The sequence below is a fragment of the Idiotropiscis lumnitzeri genome, chromosome 5 (assembly GCF_059441095.1).
Source record: "Idiotropiscis lumnitzeri isolate Australia: NSW breed Sydney's pygmy pipehorse chromosome 5, RoL_Ilum_1.0, whole genome shotgun sequence".
Lineage (NCBI taxonomy): Eukaryota > Metazoa > Chordata > Actinopteri > Syngnathiformes > Syngnathidae > Idiotropiscis > Idiotropiscis lumnitzeri.
The window spans coordinates 20,854,291-20,882,236 of record NC_142395.1 but is presented as its reverse complement, the minus strand read 5'-3'; the positions used below and the strand labels follow the sequence as shown (position 1 = coordinate 20,882,236).

Genomic DNA, 27,946 nt, shown 5'->3' with positions numbered 1-27,946 from the left:
ACAAAATGTAAAAGAATGGACTAAATATTAAATTACTCTGAGATGAAGAAAATAGTGCAAATTCTACAAGTGTGCTAAAATGCACTAAATATTTTTGAAATTGTGTTAAACTTACTTGTACATATGTGTAATTAAATGTGAAGTAAAATTTACTAATATTTGTCAAACTGTACTAAATTGTTGGGAAAATGTACCAAAAAAATCTCGAATATGTACTTAAATGTATTAAAATGCACAAAACTTTTGCTCAAAGCCACTGAATTGTTTGACGAAAAAGTTGAACATGACCGAAAACTGTACTGGGCACATTTTCCTTATTTCTATACAAAAACGTTTACACAGTCACATGTTTTACAAGCACGACTCACAACATTCAAAGAGTGTTTTTTGTTTTTATTATCGTGTACATGTCCAGCATGGCTTTGTTAAAACACTCAACTAGAGGTGAACACACACAACACTAATGTATAAAATCTTCAAAACAATCAGTCAACTAATTGGAATGTTATTAACACACATGAAGAAAGAAAAATTAAAATAAGACACCAGGCGATTGAATCCTCATGGTCACAAGAGGGTGAGATGCTGACAATCATCGAGGACCTGCTGAACGGGTGCCTAGGATAATGTGTCAAAAAACAACAACAAAAACAACAGTCCCCCCACCACCCGCACAAAAAAATAAAATAAAAAATAAAAAGCTGCGCCAAAAGTGACCAGCATCCTCTACCTTGCTGGGAGGAGAGCTGTGTTCAACACAGTCAGGTCAATAGAACTTTAAGAACATCCAGGAAGGTTTAAGGACCAGGTTCTAAACCAGGAAGGGGTTTTGATGTTGGCTCAATATGGCTCTCTGGCAATGAGAGTCACTTCAATTAATTGGACTAAAATTCCAGATAAATGCCCTCTATCAAGCAGGAAATTTTCCCCAACCCGAATGACTGCAATGCTTCGATGTCATGCCAACATACCCCACTGGCTGATCAGTTCTACCAATCCAAACTGCACCACTAGGTTGAAATGGGACTAAATATAGAACATATTTAGTGCTAAGTCTGGGATAGCAAAGACAGTGGATGATATGCTGAACAAGCATTTCAATCATGTGGATTTCAGTATTCTTTGCAAGACAAGTAGATCAAGGTCACCTCACAGAGACTTTGCTGAGTCACCCTGATCATCTGGCGTCGACTGATCATGTCTGGAGGTGAAAAGCAGGAAAGAAGAGACACAGGGAGTGGGAGGGTGGGAGTCTGCTTTTAGCGCTGATTAGCTGCCATCGGCCATCCCCCGCCGCCCGCATTGAAGACGGACAGATGACACCGTTTCCTGGCAACCGCCATTGACTGCTTCCTGTCAATGCACCAACGCGTCCAGTTAGCTCTCCCATCGCAGGGATCTCTGATGTATGCGATAATAATGTCACAATCATATCAGAGCTTTTAATTGTCCAAAAGAAACGGTGGGGAGTAATAAGTGGTCTTACGATATTTGTTTTATTGGCACGCACATCCCCAAGTGTAAGTATGAACTTGTTGAAATTATTTTGGCTCATGAACCTGAGTTGATTCAGGGACATTGGCTTGAGAAGGTGATAGTCTTGGGGGTAGGGCAGGTCGTCTGTCAGTGTTCATACTGAGGCTTTTAAAGTTAGTAAACACAAAGCGTTCCCACTGAAAGCTCAGGTTTCCTCCGCAGCCAGCTGCTGCTTGGCTACACAGGGAATTTGGGTCATGTGGCACACTGCCAGTTTGTCCCCCTTTCCCACTAGCCTTCCTTGCCTGAGATCTACAAAGTGTACTTGCCCCCTCCCCTTCTTTCCATGTCTCAAAAGGCAGGAAATTTGTTCTCTCTATGCATGTGAAACCTGAGCTGCTAAGCTAAGCTAAGCCGCATAGATAAAACATCAGCCATTGAAGTCATGTTCTGCGTTAGCGTGTAGCTCACTGGCTTTACATCAAACTGAAATACAGAGACACACACACACTAGGTGGTGATCCTGTTAGAAAACATGATAATTAGCTAGCAGCATTCTGTTGCACTATTCGTACCTGTAGTGGTAATGGATTACCACTTGTGACAAAGCGCTAAAGCTAACTACGTTGATAGCATGGGAACAGGAAGTGGTAACAAGACGAACACGATTTTGACATTTGGACTTTTGAAAAATTCTGGCAAGACTTTCAAATAAAGTGAATTTTGCTTGTACTTTTACATTTTTGTTCAATGGGTAACAGGGACGGTGAACGGATAAGATGTGACAAAAACCGCTTTGATTCTTTTCGAAAGGCAAATATGGTACTTAAAATTTGGAATGGAATAATTCCCTTTAGATTCCCTTGTATTGATTCAAAATCAAGATGAATTTGATGGGTCCCACAACTAAATATGTCCAACTTTAGTCGAGGCATCAAAACCTAAAATAACTAAAATATCAAAAACTGAGCCTAAAATGAACACTTCAAATCCAAATGCTTTCACCAAATGGCATTATCAAATTTTCATGGAATTCTGCTCCCATTTTGCATTTTGAACCAAAACGTCAGACTTCCTGTCTTTTCAGGCATAGCGTGTTGAGAATTTCTTGTGGGCCTACTCATGTTTGACATGCAAACGAAATTTTAAGTTCTAAGCAAAACTGGTTACAGGGACTCATTTCTTAAAGAATTACAAGTGGTGCGACCAAGCCAATTTTTTTTTTCTCATCAGTGGTTGGGGAGATGGGGGTAAATATGGATTGAGGGATCCCTTCAAAGTCAAAATAAGACATTTTTTTCTTTGTTCTTACCACATGAAAGCGTGTTTGGGGTTTTTGGGGTTCAAGTTTTTGGGTCAGCGGGGGTCTGGTGGCGTGTGAGCACACCTGCTGTTTTTTAATGAAGCGGATTAACTGCCGTTCACATGAGATCCGGCTTGCCCACCCCGGACCACCTCCCACCGCTGCACCATCTTTACAAATAAGTGCTTGCTGTAAAAAGTCCATTAGAGGCCGAACGCAACGTTAAACGGCTGAGTTGTACTTGTTACGTCCTGTTTTAAACCCACGGAGCCAAGCTTTGACCCCCCCAGTGGAGGCGACGGGTGGTCTTCCTGTGTGACTTTCCAATTCTCCAGTCTGTCTATAAGTGAGATGCATAAAGTTGAGGCCAGTGCTTCCTTTTAGAGAGTGTTTACAGACACGTTTCAACATCTACCAAAGAAGGCAAAGAAAGTACTTGGAAGGTGGCGAGCGGGAAACGAGTGGTTGGTTTATGTCAACCTGGTTCTCATTTTGGTCAAACAGCCAATAGTGTCAACCACTTTTACACAACATTGCTATTACAGACAAATTAGAATTGTACTGTTGTCCATCTGCCTAGTACACAAAGTTCAAATTCATGAGCAATGGGACAAAATCTCACGGAGTACTTTGTCTTTGAAAAAGCTCTTGAATTTGCCAAATTGGCACGGTCAACTTGTGGTAGTCATATCGACCAAATATCAAATTGCGAAGTGAAAATGACGACAGGGGATGAAATTTTGAAGAGGTCCACATGTCATGCGTTGGTCTGCCCACAAACGCTTCAAACCCAGATGTCAACTACCTACCGGTATGTCTTTTCAGGCATGGCTTCTTCAGGCTTTTTGTGGCTCTACTTATGTTAGACGTGCATATGAAATGTCATGTTGCTGAATAAATCTGGCTTTAGGGGATATTTTGGGGTTTTGTAAGACGGGGAGAGATCTTTCAAGCAAACGGGCTGTCAGGCTGCCTCTGAACGTAAACTGAGTGTACCATGGTGAGAGTTAAGAAGAGGGATGGAGCAGCCAGGACTAGAGCAGACTTCCTGGTTTAGAAATCAATTAACCAATAATAACAAAAAAACAAGAACAACGTCACACCCAATGAACACAAACAATGTGCAAACTTGTCTTGTATAAATAGACTACAGTCGATGCACCGTGGGGGGGCGAGGCTCGAGATGGGCACTGGACTAGTTTTCCTTGATGGATCGATCGGTGAAATGAATGAAGGTGTCACACTCAGTCACTTATGTGGCCCACAAAAGCAAATGTAAATGTCTCTACTTCAAGTTTCTTGCTAAACGGGGCTTTGAATATTCATTCATATTCAGCATGTAGATAGGACGTTTTTCAGTCTTAAAGGCCCTCTGAGGGAAACCAGAACTACGATGTTGCCCGGAAAACTGAGTTTGACCCTGATTGCAATGATTAAACAATCAATCACATACGATCCATCAATCGATTGTAATGTCCGTTCCTAGTCAGCACAGTAATGACATGGGTCTGTTACCACCTGTTTCAATGAGTTGCGGGAAGCTATGCTGAGCATCTGTCCATCTAGAGTTCAGGGTTCAAACCCAGTCCTGCAACGAGCGCTTGCAGTGCACCAGAAGCCTCGGTGCCCCCTTGCTCTGAAGAGTGTTGATGATGGCGTAGATTAGGCCCAGGATGCACAGCACCAGAACCAGGGGGATGGTCACCATCAGGATATTCATGGTCCGCTCCTGGCTGTCGTCCACTTTCAGAATCACGTCCACCTCATTGGTGTCCTCCTCGCGGGTCTCACGCTCGTCCTCGTCGGCATCTTTATCTCCATCCGTCCGGTCGCTGCCTTGGTCCTCATCGTCCTTGTTGTCGACTTTGTTGTTGTCGTCGCGCCCGGCGTCCGGGTTGAACGGCGGCTGGTTTACGTTGGGGTATTTATCGTCACTGTCTGTGTCTGGGGGGTCCAGGTCCACGCTGCAGCCCATGAAGTCACGCAGGATGGACTTGGGGTAGCCCGGCTCACTCTTCATGCGGTGGTTGTCAAACTTCCAGTATTTGGAGCCCTTGTAGAAGTAGGTGTACGCTGGCAGAGGCAACAAGCCACACAATCAGACCACAGTATTTTAATGTTGTGATTATCTTAGTTTGAAGCCTGAAAACACATCGATGTAACCACGCTGGGTCTTGACAGGTCCATAAAAATAAAGATTCAAGGGGGCGAGTAGAATTCCACACTTAAGTCTCTATCCCAGTGAGTGGTGAAGAATTTACAACTGTTCGCAAAGGTAGAAAAATGTGTGTTCACGTCAGGATTCATCGGGGTTAATCAAGGTCGCAATAGGCAAACATGTGCCATACATCTGGCAGATGTTTGCCTGTACTTTTCTTTTGAACGTCTTCAAAATTCCCTTGAGACAAGTAAAATTACTAAAACGGTTGGCAAATGTCTGGCGGATGTCTGGCGAATGTTTTGCGACATTGAACGAACCCTGACGAACTCTGACGCACACACAAAATTTGCTGCCTTCGAAAACATGCAATTGTGGAAAAGGCGCTTGACTGACAAAATGAAAAAAAATCTACATATATAAAAAAAATGTACAATGTATGTATTGTATAATGACTGTAATGTTCTGAGCATCTTTGACGATAAAGACCTAATTTTGTGACATGATTTGTACTACAGTTAAAAACGGAAAAGGATTATAGCTGTCATTTTATTTGAATTATCCAGTTGTCAACAAACTTAGATAACGGACAATGTTTTGAGCATGTTTGACAATAAAGTTTGGACACAACTTTCACTACGAAAAAGAAAACGTTAACTCAAAGGTTTAGGTCCACCTGAAATTCGCTATTGTGCATTTTAGGCTTATTCTGAAACCCCAAATCTCAGCATTGCTTACTTTTTTGAGCAGTGCATTATGTGTTGTTAAACATTCCCTTCTGGCAATTGAGCAACCACGCCTTCATTCTTTGTTTCAAGACCTCCCTGGGGTCTTTTCACCCAGCCCCCCTACCTTTCAATCACATCCATCTCACTTCCACTCAGGAAGCACTCTGCTCGTCTTTCCTCATCTGTGCTAATCTGCACTCACCTCCATCGTCACTTAGGAAGGCCCCCTTGGGAGTGGAGGGTACAGAAGACCCCCACACGCTGACAGGCTTCGGGTAGCCTCTGTCGGCAGAGCGTGACTGCTCGTTGAAGCGCCAATACCTGTGAGCCAAATCAAATGAAAAAAAATTCACATACCTGGTTTATGGTATACAAAAAACACATTTTTAACAGCATTAAAATTATCAGGTGTTTTCAACAGAAGAAAATAAAAAGTACACTCTGCATTGGCTAGGAATCAAACGATGGTCTGGTGCTACAAAGCTTAGCATGAGTAAGTCAAGATTGTTTTGAAATGCTCACTCCATTTCCATAAAAGGACTAAATAGTGCATACACTACTGGTTTTTATCAGTGCCCTCAGCAGTTCTGTTTTTTGTACGATAAATTCTTGACTTCTTACAGTTATAGGTACACATGTGTACATTTAAAGACCTGGAACATGTCCAAAGAATGACTTTTGAGTCTAGTAATTATGCGTTAAGGGTTCATTAGCATGTAGGTGAATTTGAGGGGTTTGTTGTATTACCAATCGCCCTGAAAGAGGTAGGTGTATCCGGAGGGCTCCCACCAGATAGCCGCGTCTATGCGATCGTAGGGAATGTCGTGGCCATAATGCCCCAGCTCCAGAGGGTAGCCTTGCTCCAGGTTGGCCTCCCTGAAGAGCCAGAATCGGTTTTCTGGAGGAACGACAAGAGAAGCCAGCTCACATGACTTGACTCAACTCACTAAGATGAGGACTTATGACTTGCTTGGCTAAAACATAAAAGATTCGACTTGATGTTGACCGGGTATTTTTGAGACTCGACTTTACGTGACGGTTATGAGCTGAGACGTACTCATGACTTGTACATATATAACGTACACCTACCTCTACCTCACAAGAATTACGAATTATTTGACACTACGCGTGCAAAGCATATGATTGGCATCGCCACATTGCGATTAGTGCGTCTGACGTCAGCTCTCACTGGTTTATTGTTTCTTAAACGGGGGATTCCACCATTCTTCTTGGCTCAATTACACCCCCCCTTTGGCTTCAATTCCACCCCCTCACTCCCTCTCCTCATGCTTTCAAGTCAATGCTTTACTCTCTGCATCTGGACAGAACAAGAAGTTGATGTCATGGTTGTGGAGGTGATATCCCAAGACTTTCTTATGTCCACGAAGCAAAGGTTTGATTTCTTTTTACGATCTTACCTGACTTCGTTTGTTAGCATGTACATAACCAGTGACCCCACACATGACCTGGTAGCCAAAGTGTCCAAATATCTTCAATTTCCAAGCAACAGACTTCACTGTTTAAAACAATTCAGCATTATAAATACATGAGAATCTGAGACCTAATAAAGAGAAGACACTTCAGATCTACACTTTTCTCACTCCTTCTCAAGGTCTGCCAGCTTTGGCGTGCGTCCCAGTGTCACACTGGGAGGCTTGCCTATGACATCACTCTCCTTTTCTTTCTCATCATCATCCTCCTCCACAGTCCAGACTTGGGCTGCATCAAAGCCTCCTGGTTGAATAAACTGGCTGCAGGGTTGTAAAAAGACAAGCGGCTCTCGGGGACTCGCCATATAAATAACGAGCCGCTCTAAGGAAGATTTATGGCGAATGCATTACATGTGGAGGGGAGGCGTGGTCCTTATGTCTTCAAGCTTCGCAATCTGTTATACATTGAAAACATGACAATGTATCAGTATTTAATTCAATATACTTTGTGTATATACAGTTGGTATATTGTGTCTGGGCACATGATGCACACATTTCACCACTGACCTCATTGATCTCAGATGTGTGCCATATCATATGATAAAGCAGAGGTTCTAAAACTGGGGTCCGTAATCAATGGATTGGGATAATTTGCAATATATTATTGCGTCATATCATTTTAAAAGAAGTGTAAATTACTACTACCTAACTTAGCTGTAGGTCATTCAAAAGCTTTGATTTGATTGTGATGTATGATTACATAAGTCTGACATTTCTGCAGGAATAAACGAGAACACAAAATCTTTCTACTTTTTAGGAAATAATGTTTCTATTCCCTGATTATAGGGCATACAATCCCAAATATAAATGTGTATCAATCAGAAGACGGTATCCTAGTCAAATGGGCCCAGCTATGTTGTGAAATTTGCTTCCCTATACCATCTAATGTGGATGGGACATGGCATCAAATATGATGATTATTTTGAGAATTATCCGAAAATGAAATGAACAATCAGCCCCTAACACCAGTTTAACCAATCAACTCAAAACTGGGTGGAAACATGAACAGGACACATGGAAAAGTTTCAACGACCCATGCCCTGAAATTGAATAGACGTCATTTGGGCCAATTTCAGAGCTTGTATTTTAAAAAATAAAATAAAATAAAATATAACAAACAATCCAAATGAAGCCATCCAAATAAACGGATGCCAGTATCGTAGAGTAGACTGCGGGTAACACGAAATTGCCATGCTTTTTTGCCTACACCATTTCATGCAGATGGAGCAAAGAATCAAATATTCAAGATTAATTTACAGATTCTTAGAAAGTGTAACACCAGTTTTAGCGATCAACATGGACTTGGGCGGACATGTCTATCATGGAAAAGTCTCAAGGAACTTTACTCCAAATTGAACAGGAAGACTGCCATTTTGGTTTGATGTAGAAAGCGTGGCCCAATGCCACAACTCAAATTAGATTGTCTTTGTGTGTTTCCAACGCACCTTTGAAGAAGACGAACCGTCCGTCGTGTCTCTCGTAGGCGGCGTCGATGTCTCCGGGTAGACCTCGCCAAAAATGACCAATGGGCATGGGGTAGTTGTCTAGCACCCTGTTCCTGCGAACCCTCCAGAACCAACGGCCCTGTTGGAGACAAGAGCCTTAGATTATAATTTGTTTTAGAGCCCACTATCATCATCATGATCATTTTGTTACAAAGAACGTTCAAGTGACTGATATCGGGGCAGGCTAATAAAAGCAGCAAAGTAAGCGGGGTTGAATTTAGGTACGGTAGACAGATTTACACCGAGCGTGTCCATTTATAAGCCGGTGAGTTAGTTACCGTGACCGTCCGGGGATAAAATAACGGTGCGATGCTCAGCGCGACTTCGTCTTGGCAAGCGTCCGAAGATTCGTCCTTCACGGGCAAGAGAGGAGGGCAGACAAGATTTGTGCTAGCCGCTATTTTCCTGTCAGGAGGAGGCGGGAATCGACTGCGGTGCAGCGAGCAAATCGTTGATGTTCGCCATTGAAATCAAATAAAAGTCTTAATGTACGACTCTTCACTGGAACAAACAGCTGATGCGGAGGAAAAGAAGCCACGTCCAATTTCTTCGACTGTAACTACAGGACAGGCACATAAATGACGTGCCGCAGTTTGCTGCATCAGCGCAACTAGTCGGCTGTGTTTGCCTTGCTAACGGAGTGCTCATGTGCTCATTGTTTTCAATTCACGTAAGTATATGGTAGCATTTTTTTACGTCATGAAACACAAAGCCTATACTGGCTATAAATTGGCTTTGCCTTGACTTTTTTTAGGGAGGACTTGCAGGGGAGAGGGAGTGTGCCAACCCGCTTAAAATTTTTGGCAGAGACTTCTCAAATATACACTTGATGTTATTACGAGCAAGAAATATAAAGTTTTATCGCACTATTGACGTTCATGTGTACACACACAAAATGTTAAACGCTCAATATCTTCAATCACTTGACACTCAAAGTTTCTGCAAGAGACCATTTGACAGTAACAAAGAACAGTTTGTACTCATGAGTGTATTTAAGGGCTAAAAGGCCTACTCTGTGTTCATTGTGGGGAACACAAAAGATGCATGGAGAGCGTCACACACACTCGCAGTAAAGATAGGAGACAATCAGACTCGCTTCAGAGGACGGCCGGACTTCAGATAGAGAGCTGCTCAACCTAATGGCTTTTACTATCATCAATATAGACAACACAAAGCAACTGGCAAGTGGGACATACTGTGACGTATGTACGAGAAAGACACCGCTTTGTCCAGGTTGCTCAGTTGAAATAATATTATATCAAAAATATAAATATATACAAGAAAGCCCAGGTTATGTTGCCTTTCATGGTCCTGCAATATTTTTATATTTGATCAATTTCATTTTTGAATAATTTTTACAGATTATTATTATTATTATTATTATTATTATTATTATTATTATTATTATTATTATTATTATTATTATTATTATGAAAACCTTATGGCGGCACGGTGTTCGACTGATTAGCACGATGGCCTCACAGTGCAGAGGTCGTGGGTACGATTCCGGCTCCGGCCTTCCTGTGTGAAGTTTGCATGTTCTCCCCGTGCTTGTGTGGGTTTCTTCCGAGTACTCCGGTTTTCTCCCACATTCCAAAAACATGCATGGTTGCCTGATTGAACACTCTAAATTGTCCCTTAGTGTGATTTTGAGTGCGGGTGGTTGTTCGTCTATGTGTGCCCGGCGATTGGCTGGCAACCACTACAGCTAGGATAGGCTCCAGCACCTCCCGCGACACTTGTGAGGAAAAGCGCTACAGATAATGGATGGATGGATGAAAACCGTAAAATCACAATCTTTTAAAAGTTAGTCCTATTAAAGTAAAGTTTACTTATATCCATGATTAAAAAAAATGTAGTAAAAATTAGTTGACCAGGGGGTAATTAATTAGGTGTCAAGCGTGAGTTTAACCTTTGTACAACGTGTAAATGTGAAACCACCTGGTCACAATGGGTATAAACTCGAGGCATGCAGTGGTGCCTAAAGAAAAACGGCTGTTAAAATGCCAGCTGACTAAGGTGAAAGTGGAACATTTTATTGGTGAAAAGCAAACTTCTTCACGTCTGTGTGGATCCAGAGGGTCTTTAAGGCCAAACACCTGATCACACCTCGCCGCTTTATTGGCGCGCCTTCTCATAAAACACAGCCACCCTGTCGTTTTACAATCTCTGGCGACATGATAGGAAACAGGCCCGCCGCTGATGCACCTGCCATTTGGATTCATTTAAATGTGGAATGCAGGAGAGACGTGATGCCATGAGGAATTGCGCTTATCAACATGACAACTTTGAAGTTTTTCTTTATATGTTATTTATATTATTTGTATGTATGTTATAAAATTCTATATGGGATGGAACAGCAGGCTGAATCTTACCTTAAAGACAAACATCTCTCCGCGCAGCATGGCCACAGTGTCAAAGTTGCCCTCACAGATGTCGGGTCCATAGTGGTCTGGTCTATCGGTGGTCCTGGGCCGGTCAGGCTGGCGAGGAGGTGGATTATGTGGTGGCCGGGGTTCCGGGCGGCGCGGCGTCACGGTGGGCAAGGACTGAGTGGGCTTGTTGTCGTGTGTACCTGCACAATAGACAAAACTGTTAACGTGAGTCGTCCTGATCCAAAAACTGACTGGTTACAATACAGACAAATAACAAGCACATTTGTCTTGATAGTAGAGAGAGTAATTCTTGGCATCTTTCTCACCATAGATCTGCTGAATGCCTCTGCGGTCGTCGTCGGGTAACTGGAAGTTGTCCGTCTCCATCCACTGGTAGAAGGGAGCCATGATGGCCAGCGGGTTGTTGGAGTGCTCCAAGCCCAACGCGTGGCCCAGCTCATGGATGGCCACCAGGAACAGGTCATTGCCTGCGCGGGACATACAAGGAAAGGAATTCATTTAAACTTTTTTTATCTGATTCCACAATAAGGCAAGCACTAGATTTTTAGCAATTATTAGCTATTTAACATGCGTGGAATTTCGCAAAAAAACTGTTAAGACATTAAAAAAAACATCTAGTTTTATTATTTGCACCTTTTTCTTTTTTTAAATGTTGGCACATGAGATTTGTTCCCAGAGGGGATTTTTTTTTTTTTTTTTTTTTTTTTTTGACACTCGCTTGCCCAGTGCGATTTTAGGCAAGTTTAATGCATTGGTTCTCAACTGGTGTTGCAAATTTTGCAAAAAATGTCTCCTGACTCACCAGTTGAGAATCACTGGTTTACAGAGCACAGTTAACATTAATACATTTTTCTATGACTATCCACGGGGATATTCACCAAAGCAAAAACGGCCTGAAGCCGCACTCAAGGGTTAACAAATGTGCTGTGAGGATCGACTCCATCTCCATCTATTGAGATTTATCTCATTAATCCCACGAGGGAAATGTAGAACATTAAACTTTATTAGACATGATAATGAGCATGTGCTTTGATTCTAAAAACAGTTAAGTGAGAATCTGGAAACAATCTGATTTGATGATCTGGCCTGCATTCCAGCACATCACAGAGGAGTGTCTAGCAAGCGGAGGATGGCGTTTGTTCATTGTTCTGTCCGGGATGATGTCACAGGCAAAAGAGATGACCTGGCAGCTGATACGGATCGCACATTTCGCCGGCCGTAAGGGCAGTGCTTGTTCGCCACACTGGATAGGGAAAGAAATGACGTGACCGACATAACCCTGTAAGTGATGTGGGGACCCCCTTCAATTATCATTTAGCATTTGGCTCAATGCTGAACTATGAACTAGGTTAACTGTTACTCCTCAAGGGTCAACAATTTGGAGTTTGACCCGAAATTTCAGCGGAAATGCGTCACAAAAAATGGTGTGTATGGCTCACTTCAGTCAATAGGCAAAGATTCGTTCGACGAAAGTGCTTTTTCTTTGGCTTTTTGTAGTATTATTTCACACTTGAGTAAAAAAGAACGCAATTTGAGTCAAAATTGGACCGACGTAATTATCCAACTTTCTGGATCGTTTCGTAGAAAACAACTACATATTTTAAGTTGTAGAGCTGACCCAATCCCCCCCAAAAAGTTTTTGTTGAATTCACTCGGCAAGTGGTTGCACGAAATATGTATCTGGATCCAGATGATTTTATTGTGTCCAATTAGACGATGAAATAAAAATGAGTCAATTCAAGCTATCATTTTTTTCAGTGTAATTGTGTTATTTATGACCCAACTATTTTAGATTGTGAGGAAACACTTAAAACCTTCACTACATTCACTCTTCAAACTGCAAAAAGCCATTAAAATAGCTAAGTTATGAATGAATAACCTACAAAAAAATTAATTTTCACATTTTGTACACAAAAAAACATGTTTTGTACCCACATACACTTGCGTACAATTTGTAAGTCACATGAATGTGGCCACATTAGCATTGTGCGGCTAGCCAAGCGCTAACAAAGAGCCCAGATAAAGAAACCTTTGTGAGGTAACCATGGCAATGCCTCGCTGGCTTGGGCTTGCCATTTCCCACAAAAAGTTCAGCCTGGTGTTCTTCTTCGTCTTCAGCCGTCATTCTTTGGCGCTGCAGTCTGTTTGTCGCCTGAGAAGTTGACCAGGAGAATGGCTGACTCACACAAGATGCATAAAAAGTATATGACCTTTTACGGCCAACTGACTAGAAAAGTTCTACTGCTTATTCTTTGTCTTCTTCTGCTCAAGGTGCGTCAGCGGGTGCGTGAAAAATTCATTACACATCCGAGAACATTTTTGGACACCCACGCTTTGTTTGCTTCGCTTCACCCAGAAAGATCAAAGTTCTTCCTTCTCAAACCTATTTTTGCATCTACATTACGTCATTTGGTATGAAGCCCCGGATGGGGCAAAAACTAATTTTGGCCATAATATAATTCAGGGATAGACAACTTAAATGAGGGAGGGGGACACATTATTTCATCAGGGCTACTGGTGGCCCACTTAGGACCACACACATCTCGTAACCAGATTCATGACAAAAATGTTAAATATGGAAAAAAACATGTGCTGACCCGGGAATAGCTAAAGTCCACGTATAAGAGACGCCCAATGAAAAAGCATTGGAAAAATTGGGGATACAATATTTTTGGAACCAAAAAAAATAATTCTTCAAAAGCGTTGATAAACCTCCAATATTGGTTCCTCACAAAAACGAGGATGACTCCCCACCCAAAAAAAATCAAAACGCACAAAAAAAACAAAAGAAGACCCAAAATGATTTCTTAAATATTGAAAAAAAATATATATAAGAAAAAGACACAAATAAGTAAATTAGAGGAAACAAGTAAAAAATACACAAAAGAAATGATAATGGAATATAAAACCAGGGGGGGCTCTGACGTCTGTAGACTCGGCTCAATTAGTGGAGGCCAGAGTTCAAAGCAAACATGGTGAAGCAGCATTTAGCAGTTATGCTGCCCACAAATGGAATAAGATAACAACAGAAGTGAAGTGAAGCCCCAGGTGTGAATCCTTTTAAATCCAGTCTTTTCCATTCCTATGATTGAATTCTTTCAAAGCAGTTGTCGAGTGAATTTTCCAAAAATCTTTTTCTTGCACTGTAGGTTCTTTTAGGAATTTTAGTATGTTGACTTTTTAATTCTTTACTTTGTTTGTTTTGTTAAAAGCCTTTAGTTCTTTTGTTTGTAAATGGTTTCAGTCTAATTATGTGAATTACATTGCATTACATTAAAGCTTCTTTGCCTTGCTTGCTTCCTTATTTACTTTGCGTATCCTATGCAAACGGAGGACATCCTATTGTTGTCTATCCTTTAACAGCAGACCCCCACACCTACACCCTTTTCGGGACAGCGGTCGTTTCTGCCCTCTTATCTACAAACACACAAAGAACAGGGTGGCTGAGCTGAGCCACAGCATGTGTATGTGTGTATTTGCACGTGTGTGTGTATGGCACTCTAAGTGGGAGTATGTTCGACTGGGGTCCATGCGTAGACGGCCCTCTTTGTTACCGCACTCAACTGATTAAGGCCTCAAAGTGCAGCCAAAGGACCATTTCGTCTCAAGCTTAAGACGAACGCATCTGACGGTCTTTAAATGCGCCGTCTCACTCGGTTGCTCTTCGGGTAAACACCGAGGATGACTCTTGTGGAAGAAGAGCTTGTTAGAATGGCGCAGCACAAAGTAACTCACTCTGTGAAAATGTTTTCGCACCTTCCTAGAGCGCATTGAGATGTACAGTTAACCATCGCCTGTTCACAATTTGCATTTTTATCCCGTAAAATTTATTTAAAACTATTGTTGAATAGTATGAAATGAAAATAAAAATGTGGACATGATGGTGGCAGTTTCACCTTGCAATCAGTTATTAATGGTAAAAATTAATTGGCATCTATAAGTGGGTGTAGGCACAGACTGTTGGCTGAACAAACCCCAGAACAATAGGAGACTTTGAACTTGAAAGTTGAGCAACTATACATACGCAAACATTCAGACACACAAACACGCACACTCCTACAAAGCAACTCAAACAAAGGCCCCGTCTTTGAAAAAAGCACTTATGCGTGGTTGTGTTTTTGTTGCCGTTCTATATTTTCTCATTGCTAATTGACAAGTACTCACACGCGCTACTATTAAGTACAAGAACAACTTGTTATAAAAAATTACAAGAAAAATACTCATTCAACTCGTGTGCGCAAGTAAAAGTAGAAAAGTACAGACTCAAAAATGTACCGAGATAAAAAAGTAGAAATATATTTTTAATGTCCTGCAAAGACTTGAATTTGTTCCATGACCACACTGGTTATGCTATTGAAATTCCATTAACCTCGCCTAGCCGCACACAAAAAAAAATAAATAAAAAATAAAAAACAAAGATCGCACATTTTTAGAAAGCAAAATAAACTTGCAAGGGGCCATAGATAAGCTTAACATTATGATTCCTGTTATGAGCCATAAAAAGGGAGGGCTCAGCTCCCGTTCAACATTTCTTGCCAGAATCACCGCTGCCTGTGATTAATTTCATATTGCCTTGAAATATTTAGCTTAAAGGGTTAACTGCCGCAACATCGATACTAGTTTCATTCGCATGAAGATAGCAAACATCATCCAACTATACTTCACTGGCCCACTCTTCTCACCTTGTACGTTCTGGTTTCCGATGGTCCACGGCTCGTCCGAGTCAAAGTGCGTGTCTCCGCCCATGCCGGGCCCGGGGAAGTAAGCGTGGGCCAGAAAGCCGCCCTCGCCGTCAAACGGGGAGCTGTCACCGTGGTAGCCCGACGCGAAGAAGAGCATGATGTCAGGCTCCTTACGCCGGCCGTACTTGATCTCCTGGTAGGGGATTTCGTCGAACGTCAGTGGGGTGACGCTCTCCCACACCTTGAAGGCCTGCCGGATGGCCGTGAAGGAGTTGTATTCGCCAATCTTGGGGGTATAGTTCTGGATGCTGAGGGTGTAACAAAGAGGAATGCATACAGTCTATATTTGTTTTCGTCTGACCAATTTTTAAATCAATTTGTGATGAATGTCAGCTCAACTCAAATCAGACTGAAATGTTATTGCTATAACTGCACTTTGTTATAAAAAGGCCTAATCTTTTTTCATATGCAGCAGTGTGATGGAAAATAAACATTTTCACGGAATTTTGTTGTTTCTGTTCATTTTATTCATTAGCCAAAATCTTATTGAATTGGAAGTCTTTGTAAAATATTGTTTAACATTGATTCTAAGGAAAATAAAATGACAACCAAGAGACCAATTAATTACCTTTATGATTTGTTTGAAAAAGTAGCGCCTCACCATTAGTGCACGACTGGTCACTTTATTTTTGCTTGATAACTCTCTGCATCATTTGCACAGCTGTCATTGTTCAGTACTAAAGCACTTATGGTACCGGAACGTTACATAAAGAATGCGGTGCATCCTAAATGTTCCTTTTGTCAAACACATTGTGTGTTTTTTACATATTTGGCCAATAACGATGATTGTGGTTGTGATTCTACTGACAATTGTGATTATTTTTTTGTGCTGATATGAAATAAAGTAGTTGCTTGATCACCTGTACGTGAGATGGTTCTTGTTCCATTTGTGTCCGGTGAGGGCATAGCGCTTCCGCCTCACGTTGGTTTTGATCTGGCCTCCAAACTTGTCAGGCACGCCACAGCGAGGTCTCTTCATGGCGCTATGGGGGACAAATAAGAAATGTTGATGTTTCTACACAATTGGTTTTCAAACTGTGTCCAAGCCATAACCTAAGTTGGGTTCCTCAAAAATTTTATACAATTGTGAGATGTGATCACGTAAATCTGACATCCATACATGAATCCGTTTTTTTAATAGGTGTATTGTTTTTCAAGGTTAAAGGCAGATTTTACTGAATACAATTTGTAATGTTGAATAAAGTTGCCCTATTGATACCAAAATAAGTTATCATATTATATCTGTATGTCGAAAAAAAACTTTAATCTCATAAAATGATGATTTCTGTTTTTACTACGATCAAGCACATATTTGTGCAACAATTGCAACGTTTGGGTTTTTGAAAAATGCCCTTTGCATAAAACTGGTCAAGGGTGTAAAAAAATATTGAAAACTGCTTTTATGAGCTGATAAATTATCATAGACAGAATCGATTAATTGCCTTTTACCGGACTTTCATCACATGATTGTCGACTGCAAAAAATAAAGAAATATGTTCACGCCGCTTTGTTAACATTATGAAATAACTAATATATTTTCAAAAAAAATGATTGATTAGTGAATACTTCAAAATGCGTGCAATGCTTACCTGATGGTTTGGGGGTCCATTTGTCCAGTGATTTCCAAGCCATAGAATCTCTGCATGTCGCTGATGGCATTAGCCAGGATTTGCGTGGAGCGCATGGTGGACATCTGCCTGCTTGCCTGAGGCAGGTAGCCGTACATCCGCAGCCAAGACTGCACACACGGTACAAAGCATCTTTAGATAACGATGTATTAAAAATTGATCAATAGGAACTGTGACATGCTGTCAGTATCAAACTCTAAAGAGTCATTTTGGCCTTTTAGCGGCTAGCTGCTTGCCACCGTTACATTATACATTGTAAGTGTAGTTAGTTTGAGATTTTAAGGCATCCTTAATTAGCCAATGAACATGATTTCAGGATGGCATTGTGTTGGTGTTGGTGGCAACAATTTATGATGGCAATGCCAGCCTCGGGGCGGGAAGATGAGTTAAGTTAGCCATTACTAGCTGCCAGGAAAAACTTCAAAATAAAAGCATACCAAGTCATTGATGTCCGTGTTCAGTAAGATTTGGCGGCGTATTACTGTCATGCATTTCACCAACAATTGTTGCTGCGGCTGGCTGTTTTTTTAATCGAAGTACTCTAATACTCGACGACTTGTTTTATACCCAAGTTGCTGAATTGCTTTCATGTGCTCAGTGATTAGACGTCAATCAGAGTGTTGACCGCAACTCTAATGACGTCAAACACACTGGAACGACATTTCAGCAACAGCATTATTCAGAACAAAACGTCAATTCCATTTAATTCTTGTAATTTGTCACCTTATGTCAAATGATTGTGAACTGGTGCATTTACGTGAATCGTAAAAGGCAGATCTCCTGTGTGCGAGTGAGTGAGTGAGTGTGCTGAGAGGGTTGCCGATTCAACACAAATTGGAAGGGAGAAAATGTGATACTTGAATCCCAGATGATACACTCAGCTGTTGCGTTGAAACTTAATATCACACACACATACACGTACACACACAATGCTGAGACATTAGATATATCTACACTCCTGCGGGTCACGCCCACGTGCACAATGCAAAGTGTTGCTGATAAAGCCCGTTGACACAGCCACTCCTTCCATTGAGTAAAAAATTAACTCGAGTCTCCCTTCCCTTCTTCGGCTTTTGGTCACACTAATTCCACCATTGCTCAGGACGAAGTTGACTGGGAAGTGGCTCAGTTTGAAAATGAAATATAACAGTTGTTTAGAAATCAATCATCGAATTAATCTACTACTATTTTGATACTACATTAAAAGTTTAGAGCCATTGTTTAGCTTCAAATCGTCCGAAACCTGAAATTTCAGCATTTCAAAAGTAAATATGCTCTGCTTTGAACTTGAACCTCAGAAGGGTAGCCCTTCGCATTTGCACTTTAAATTCTTAGCCTAAATAGCACACTTTTTTGTTATGTTCTGTATTTGTGGTTTTTGGTTTTGTATTTAGTTTCATGTTTTTTCCTTGTGTTCGGTGTGTCTCATCATGTTCATTGTGTCCACCTGTGTTCGTCTACCCAAGCCCCAGTGTTAACCAGTTAGGTCCTTCCAACCCTTTGTGTCTTGTCCAGGTGCTCCTCGTTGTCTCATCAATTTGTTTGTATTTAGTTCCCTGTTTTCTTTCAGTTCTTGTCGGTGCATTGCCCATGTCAGTTGTCCATGTGAGATGATCCCGTCAGTGTCCATGTCCAGTTTTTCTTCCTCCCGGTCTGTCTTGCTAAGTCATTGTTTTTCGTTGGTCCCTGTTGTTTTACTTGTTTTGATATTTTAATTTTTTTAACTCATTCACTACCAGCCGAGTTAAAAAAAAAAAAATCTTTGACGTCTTTGGCCGTCAATGGCAGTTAATGAGTTACGTTCCTTGTTTGCTTTTGTTTCTTCAATTAAAAACCCTTCTTAGTTACTCCTGCCTCACTTCCCTGCATTTTTGGTTCCTCTTTTTTTAACAGTTCCGAGAAGCAAAAAATAACACAACGTTCGGTTGCCTAAAAACATAATTTCCAGTCATTTTATTAATGTTTTTGTAAGACCCAACAAAACATGAAGGATTCCACAAACAACTAGTCTTGATTCAACTTTTGTGGCTAACTATGACCTGGATGATACAAAATCTACACAAACAGAAGGACAAATTACATTTCTTTTGAAAACACATTTTTCTATTGATATTGTGACCGTAAGTTAAAATGATTCAGGCAAACATGCTATCTGGCTAACAAATCTTAATAAAGTTATTTTCTATTGCCACATGAGCACATAAAATGTTTGCAATATAAAGGTGTGGTTAATAATAGCAAACCTCCTGTAGCCAACATGGTCATTGACTGTCAAACAAATCAACAAAAATTAAGACAAAATCTTTGCCGGAAATCCGTGGCCCGTGGATGCTAAGGCTAAAAACAAAGGACCAAGAGTCCCTTTACCATTTGAGCTACAATATGTTCCCCAAAAATCTCAAGCAAAAAAATTAACAATACATAAAAAGATGGCAAGTCACTTCTTGTTCACCCATAAAAAAAAGACTTAAAATTGGCAAATCCCAAATGAGTTGACCAAGTAAGAACCGCCCTTGAAACTGCTCAACCTGCAAATTTTAGCAACTTGATCATCTGACATAGTAGATTCTTAAAGTCCTTTGTTCCCAGGACTTCCTTTCTAGTGGTAGCTGAATTTTTGCCAGCTCCACAAAACCTCCTCATATTACATGCCATCACTTTCCTCAACAAATGTCCCCACTTAGCACCTGTGCTTCAAAGAAGAAAAAAAGAGTGTGTGAGTGTGTGTATGTGTTTGTATGTGAGTGTACAAGAGCAGGAAGAGGCGTACAGAGGCTGAACTGAACATGACCCTGACTCACCTCCGTTTCCAGATAAGAGAGCTACTCGGTGTGAAATTGCGCACACATACGTACACACACGAGCACAATTTACTGCTAATGCTACTAAAGTTAACGCCAAGTGAAAAAATATGCCAATCATGCCTAAATATAAATTACCAGTCAACTAGATGAGACTAGACAAGGATGTACAGCCCAAAGATCAGGACACTTCAAAGCACACAACGCTAATGCTAATGCTAATTGTCTAAAGTTCATAAGGAATGGTCTACTATTGTCCATATTTCATCTGGCATGTCTGGGAACAGAGGAAAAAGCCCTTTGGCAGTGACGCGGTACAGCAGCTGCTCGTGATCCCAACACACCCCGTGGGAGAAAGGAGAGGGTGTGTAGCATTTCACTTCCACAACTCAAGTTGGTGGGAAAGGAGAAGTGCTACTGTCTGCTTGAGAAATGACAACTATAAGGTCAAACCCATTCAAACGGTACCCAGCTGAACTTAACTGTGGTCGAAAAGTACTTCCTAAATGTTGAAGATAATTCAAAAGAATTTCAATAGAAGGCAAGTCAGGACTTCTTGTTTGAGGTTGAACACATTTCTCAGAAAGGAGTGGCAACCACAAGGTATTAAACCATGAGTTTGTTACTCCAAAACAGCATATATGTACCGTATATGATGTACATAAAATGAAATTATGGTATATGATCTTTCGCTATCTTGTTCCAGGATACTTCAACATGGTCACAACGGATCGAACTCACAATCTCTAGGTTGGGAAATGACCACTCGACTACCGAGCCACTTGTTTTTGGGGGGTTTTGGTTGTCCTCCCCATCCTCGTTAGTCAGTTATACACGGATTTTAACAATTTGCCGGCCAACCCTGCCTGTTGAGGTGCATAGAGCTAATCATAGTTGTCGAAAAGCTGCCGGAACGCGACAACGCAGCTCGGTTGTAGTTCGCCATTGGTCGCAGTAGGCCTGCGTCCGGTGCGTATTAAAAGCACTTGCAAGGGCGATCGATGGTGGCGTACAAAAGCCTCCCTTCGGATACCACGTACGCATTTCACATCTCGTCTAAAAGCATCAAATCTGGATATACATCTTCCCTCATCAGAATAAAAAACAAGAGTGTGTGTGCGTTTGTGTGTGTGTGTGTGTGAGAGAGAGAGAGGCCCCATCTATTAAATGTTCTTTCAGAAAGTCCTTGATCGTACCTGCCAAAGCCGGCAATATACTGAGAGTTGTAAAAAGTCGGAGTGTGTGCTTAAGTGCGTGTATGTGTGTGTGTGTGTCCACTACAATGTCAGCCAAGATAGGAACACGGCTTTTATTTTGAGGTTTGGTCTGTTGCCATCTGTACAACACGCAGCCAGCACCCAGCACACCAACTTACCCTCTAAAAGTCCCAGAAGGCGGGATGAGAGCAATCGGAACGAGTCTGAATGTTTTACAGCTTCTCAAACTTGTTGGGTCCCGGGACCCCTTGCAGCTTGAGTTATTACTACCAAATAACCAGAACACATCATAATTGTGCTAATCGCATAGAATGTAAACAATGAAACAGTTTGTGCATCATGATTTCATACTTGATTGCGCATTTACATAGTCTTGCTACTTCTGGTGTGCGTAGAGGGCAGAATATTACTTGCATAATAATTACACAAAGACGATTGGCATAACTGCAATCATTTTTTCGTCAGAGGATAAAGAACATATGCCCGTGAGTATTGTTGTATGTTCTACACGTGTTGCAGCACTGTTTGTTTTCAAATATCTGCTCCTAGCTTGGTTAGCATTTTATAGCCTCTTGCGTCCTGTGTTATTAGGATTTTTGTCAGTTTTGTGGGTTGGTTATACGCACAATATATAATTCTCACTTAATGTGATGTTCACTGCAATTGAAAATGGATCCAATGTATAATGTACAATGTATTTGCAAGTGGATTTGAATTTATTTGGAAATATGCCATGACCAACACAGTGATGTTTAAAGGTAAGGTAAATACATTCTAAACATTTCAATCACTTTGTATTAGACGTGGTAGTTTGCCAACAAAAAAGTGTTTCAATTTAACAAACTATTTTAAACGGACAACACCTGCCCTGCTATTAGTCCGTTAAAGTAAAGGTTCTGCTGTATAATGTTGACTGCTGAGGTGTTTTCTCACAGCTGAAGCGACACCATGTTTCAAAACAATGCCATTTGTAAATGGCTCGGTCTTGGAAATCATCCATCAAATGGAGTGTTTTAAAAGTCAAACACAATATCATCCGTAACACTCAAATCAATTTGGTGGGTGCAGCTGGATCCAAGAAGGTTGACCCAAGGGCAGACCGAACTCTGCTGGAATAATGAACAGGAATCGTCAAGAGACTGTCGACACGGCAATCGGACAACAGTGACGCAGTATCCCGAAATGACATAGTAATGGAAAAAGTAGCGGATTTCTTGGAAAAATATGTCACCAACTGCTGATAACTTTATTTTTTGTAGAATTAAAGTTGTTTTTGTCAAGAAAAATGAATTCATAATCTTTACAAGTACAAAGGTGTTTCTTGTTGAGGGAAAAAGTCTAAATCTTGCGAGAATAAAGTTATATTTTCCAACAATTAAGCCGTAATATAATCTACCATTTAAAGGGGAAGACATGTCAAGAGTTTACTTTTCAATATGTTCCATGCCCACTCGTCTAAATGCGGCATTACGATTAATATCGCATTTGTGGAACATGGATTAAGCAGCAAAATCCACCTGTTTTTTTTATCCATCTAAAAATGACACGGCAGTTGCTCAGGGCTCAGGTAACAACCGTCACATCTCAACTGTTTTGTGGCTTTGGTCATGTGACATTCGCATGTTGAGACCTTAACCACAATGTCATCCCCAGCAAGTGGCAAAATGGCCGCCCTCTGAGATGGACCCAAACAGGTGGATTTTGCTGCTTAATTTATACTCTACAAATGCAACGTTAATCAGAATAGTCGGACCGCGTAGAACATATTATTGTCGATGTTATCTGGAATTAAAATCTTTTACATGACTTATTTGAGCGTTCAACTGCTCGCAGGCCCATATCGTGTTTCGTCCTCTCGCCTCTTTGCCTCAAGTTTGCTCTCACACTGGTTTGTGCCTTGAAACAAGAGGAGCCATTGTCTCGCTTCGGATGCCTCCCTGTCACTACCCAGCATGCCTCTGCACTGTGTATGAGTGCGTCACATGCCGTACAGATCCGATTGACTGCCGTTGTCTACCCGCCATCGGTTTGTGCTACACATGAGAAGTGTAATAGTAGAATATATGGTACATTAAATAGGATGCAAATATACCACATTTGTAATTATGAAATATCACAGGTGTATAGACATGAATTTTGATGTAAAGAGGAAAATAGAGAGGGATGAAAACACACACACACACCGGGTGTCAGTGTTCTCTTGGATCTTCCGATTAAAGCAGAGTGGGATTTGGGGTCAAAGGCCACTCCAGATGACAATCAAGTGCTCTCACATTCAAACAAGTGGAGCACATTTCCACCGTGATTCTAAACAACAATGACGGGCCGCTCTTAAGAAAGCAGCTGCCAGGGAAGAATTCTGTTTTGGAGTCCTCATCCATGTAAGTATTTGCTGTTGCAGCATAAATCAGTTTTGTGTTTTGCAGCCATGATGTGAGTACATCACGCTTTGGGTACGAGCGTGTCCGGGCACATAAGCTGTTCGTCTGTTGAAATGTGCTGACTATACAATAATGCGCTGGAGTGACATGTAGAATAATTTGCATGCCCCCCCCTCCAACAAAAAGAAAGAAAATTAAATGATGCTGATAGTATTAGTAAATCTCAACTATCATACGAGTGCAAAAAGATATGAACTGATAAATAAAAAAAAATAAAATGTTATTTTTAGAAAGTATTATTTTCTAATGAATATGTTGTCAATTACAATTTAATCATAATGTGATTAATGATAAATAATATTTGATATATTTATGAAATAATTAATTTTATCTTCTTGACCCTGGTCATTGTCTCCATCAAAAATCAACAAATAGTGTGGCAGGTGTACCTAATGTTATTTCCGGTAGTGAGGGTTGAATACTATTGTTGCTGACACACACTAATGCACACACGCTCACATAGACACACAAAAACGTGCGCAAAACACGCATGTATGTTCATTAAGCAACAAGTGTTTAAGGAGTTGCTCATCAGTCCACACATTGTGTAAAACCTCTGTCTTTTGTCTGATGCACGCACACACACACACACACACAAACACAAATGGCAGAGTGTCAACTATGTTAACAGCCCCATCAAAATGTGCGCTAAAGAGACTTTCTTTCTCCTCGTATTGTCATTGCAATGGTAAACAAACACAAAGACGCTCCACTGCTTGGCAGTAATAGCTTCAGCATTAGCTCTGTTCTTAACCATAACCATCTTTATGAAGTGACATTTAGATGACATTTGTCTGGTATCATTGGAATCGATTCGCAAAGTCCGATGTTTCTTGTGTTCGAAACACAGGCCACAGCTTCGTTCGAATTATATTAAAATTTTGCATGTTCATAACTGCGCTCCATTATGTCAAAGTGAACAAAATATATTGTGAGCTTGATCTTACATTTTGAGAAAGTTCTGACATTATTTCTTCACTTGACTGTAACCGTTACAGTACATTATAAATGCAGTGTACATTAAAATCCCACAAGCACGATAGGAAAGTAGTACTTTATGGCACTTAGTTGAAGTGCCACATTTTATTTAACAGCTTTGTTATTCGAACAAATATAATAAATACACAGACACCCACGCAATCGACCGCTTATGCGCTTTATTTTCCCACAGATTTCTTTTTCATGACAATTCTAAGGGAACATCAATTATTTGCAGATTTTCGCTACTCACATTTCGGCTCAGTCCCTACCTTCGATGAGTAGTGGGGGACCATGAAGTTCTTAAGAACTGTTGAGTTTAAACATTCATTAGGTACCATTTTTTACCTTATGTAAAATATGCTTGTATGTAATTATATCCGAGTACATTTTAACACTGCTAAAATGTTGAAACTGCCAAATATTATAGTGGCTATACATTACAATAATAAATACAGTAAAACCTCTGTTGTGTTTCTGATGAATGCACAAGCCTAATATGCAGTTGTATTTTAGGTTGCTTTTGGAATACACAAACAAGGTTATAAGCCATTGAAGAGAATGCCCTTTGGGTTGCATTGGGGTGTTCTACCACCTTACATTTCTGGTTGCTGTTTTTTTTGTTGGCTTATTTTCGGTGCAGATGACTGTGACCCTAGGATAGGAAGTCGCCCAGTTGGGGTCCACATGGCGTTCTTACCTCCGAGTTGAAGCCGCCGCCGTCTTCCTCCTCCTCCTCGGCTCCACGCGCCCGGAGCGCCCACACGCACAGCGCCAGGAGGAGGCTCCGTCTCCACAGCAACCGGCGGGAAGAACCGGCCATGGTCCGCTGGTTGTTTAGGGGTGGTTGGCGCGGTGCAATACGGTGAGAAAAGCGAGTATGTATTGGGTGTCTTCTTGTCGGTGAAAGAAAAAAGAAGCAGGAAAAGAGCCGACTAGAGGCTGACTTTCATGCCGGGAAAGAGCTCCGTGCAGCGTGTGGAGACACACTGAGCCTCCATGGTGGGGGTCTGTCAAGTGTTTCTCGTAAGTAGGTTGAAGTAGGCAGAGAATCCTTCCAAACAAAAGTGCACTTTGAACGAGTTTGTTCCGGAGGATATACAACTTCCTCCTCCTGAGATAAGAAAGCGTCCCTGAGATGAAAAAGTGAGAAACTCCGCCGCACCTGAGCACCTAATGGGCAACGTAAGCGTTTTAATCCACTTTGCAGTCGGTGTCACGTGAAAGAAATACACGAGGGCTAAAAGTCGGCTGTGGGTCCGGAGTCAAAAGCTCTTATTCCAAAAGCAGGACGAGCAGGACAGCAAGTATGCGAGTGATGAGCTGCGCGTGAGCGTGTCCATGTCAAGCTGGCGGGAGAGCGCAAAAAAGCGTGACCAACCGGAAACGATGTGACCGAGGTGGGGGAGGAGCTGGCTAAATAAAAGTTACTTCCGTAAAAGAATACGTTGCAAAATAAAAAATAAATGACAGTGCTGCACCTGGATCTTAACATTATTTGAAATAAAAAACAAACAATACGATATTATTGCAGTTATTAAATTTGTATATTTCATAACTTTATTCTAATTATATCATGAATGTGAATGGTTTGAATTATTCTCCATTTGTTTTTTTCCATAAATTTGCATTATATAAGTCCATAAATGTTAAAAAGCATTTGACACACAAATCAGAAAATTTGGAACGTTCAGATTATCTTTATTTTTTTCCATACATTTATACAGTGAAAAAAAGAGAAAGAGAGAATAAGGAATATGGCTCCATCTATTACCCGAGCCGCTTTATCCTCAAATTAAATTGAGAAAAACGATAATGCGTTGTAATGTTTAAATATGTGAGGATTTTAAAAGTTCTTCTGAGAGCTTTGTATCCTAATATGCGGGTTATTGTTTTTAATATTCAGTTTGTAAACATACACAGCCTGTACAAGGATGCATTGATAATACGCAAAATCTTAGTCGGAAGAGTACAAATACTTTTATTTTGAAAGACATGCTTCGTAATGGACTGAGTAGGGGTGCTGACATCAACAACCTTTTTTGCAATGGAGGAGGTGGTGTGCACACATGCACACTCAAGCACAAGCACACACTTACAGCAAGTCTTCAAATAGGACTGAAAAGCGCTGATAAGACAAATGGGATTTTAAAACCTCCATCATGTGCGATTCAATTTATTTTCACGATACTACTCTGGAGCTTGCATGATGGATGAATGATAAAATATGACTTCATACTGTATGAATGTGAAAAGCAATGCATGTTATGGTCCACTTTGCAAAAGGCGGCATAGGAGGGCCTGCCTTCCTGAGGTTGCTCTCATTTCCTCTGGCTGTGAGAGGGAGAAACATGTCAGAATAATCACATCTTTATCTTGATCTGAGCCCCCCAGGAAGGAGCTGCCACCATAATTGCCACATTTAAATTTTATTGACTGTCGGCTCTGTTTTTTTCTAGTGGTGGGGGCATCTTTGAGGTTTCTTAAGCCTCTGGCGGGGATATGAAAGGATGACGTCCACCAAACACAAACTGGCTTGCTCAAAATCATCCCAAAAAAAAAAAACAACAAAATGCAACTCACTGCAACTGAAACAAGAAGACACAAAACTGCAGATAGTAGCAGTCATCAAGCCGAAAAGAAGTTAGGAAATTCCCACTTGCAGCGTTGAGGCCCTATCTGCTGACACATGAAAGAAAGCCCATTTACAGTCAGAGAAACTTGCGCTTTTCTTCCCACACAGCAACAGCTGCTTGTGCCTGTGAGTCAGTGTGCATCTCTGCAGGCGCTTTCCAAGCAGGTGAGCGCAGTGATGGTTCATAGAAGGTCGTCTCAAAGCCCTGAGGCCAACCTGCGGCTCCACCTGCACACAGACAATTTATCAAAAACAAAGCTGTCAGCAACATGCAGAAAATCTCACAAAGGCTCTTTCTCATCGCTTAAACTAGGACTTTTTGAAGCTTTGTTGAATTGGCCATCGTATGTTGACCCTCAATAGAGATAATTAATCATAATTCAAGAAGAAAACTAGCACTCTACAGCAAAAACAAACAATAAAACCAAATCCTACGCGGGCGTTACGT

The 27,946-nt window shown here is 41.1% G+C and overlaps 1 protein-coding gene across 1 annotated transcript; it reads right to left on the bottom strand.

Moving 5' to 3' along the window:
* Positions 1 to 372: 372 nt before the first annotated feature.
* mmp15b (matrix metallopeptidase 15b) lies at positions 373 to 26,198 on the bottom strand. Its single transcript, XM_088295462.1, has 10 exons — positions 25,564 to 26,198; positions 17,388 to 17,536; positions 16,659 to 16,781; positions 15,739 to 16,046; positions 11,362 to 11,523; positions 11,036 to 11,235; positions 8,601 to 8,739; positions 6,413 to 6,563; positions 5,868 to 5,986; positions 373 to 4,852 (listed from the first exon to the last, which is right to left on the bottom strand). Exons 1-10 carry the CDS (start codon positions 25,684 to 25,686, stop codon positions 4,356 to 4,358), a joined length of 1,971 nt encoding a protein of 656 aa, XP_088151588.1. The 5' UTR covers positions 25,687 to 26,198; the 3' UTR covers positions 373 to 4,355.
* Positions 26,199 to 27,946: the final 1,748 nt, after the last annotated feature.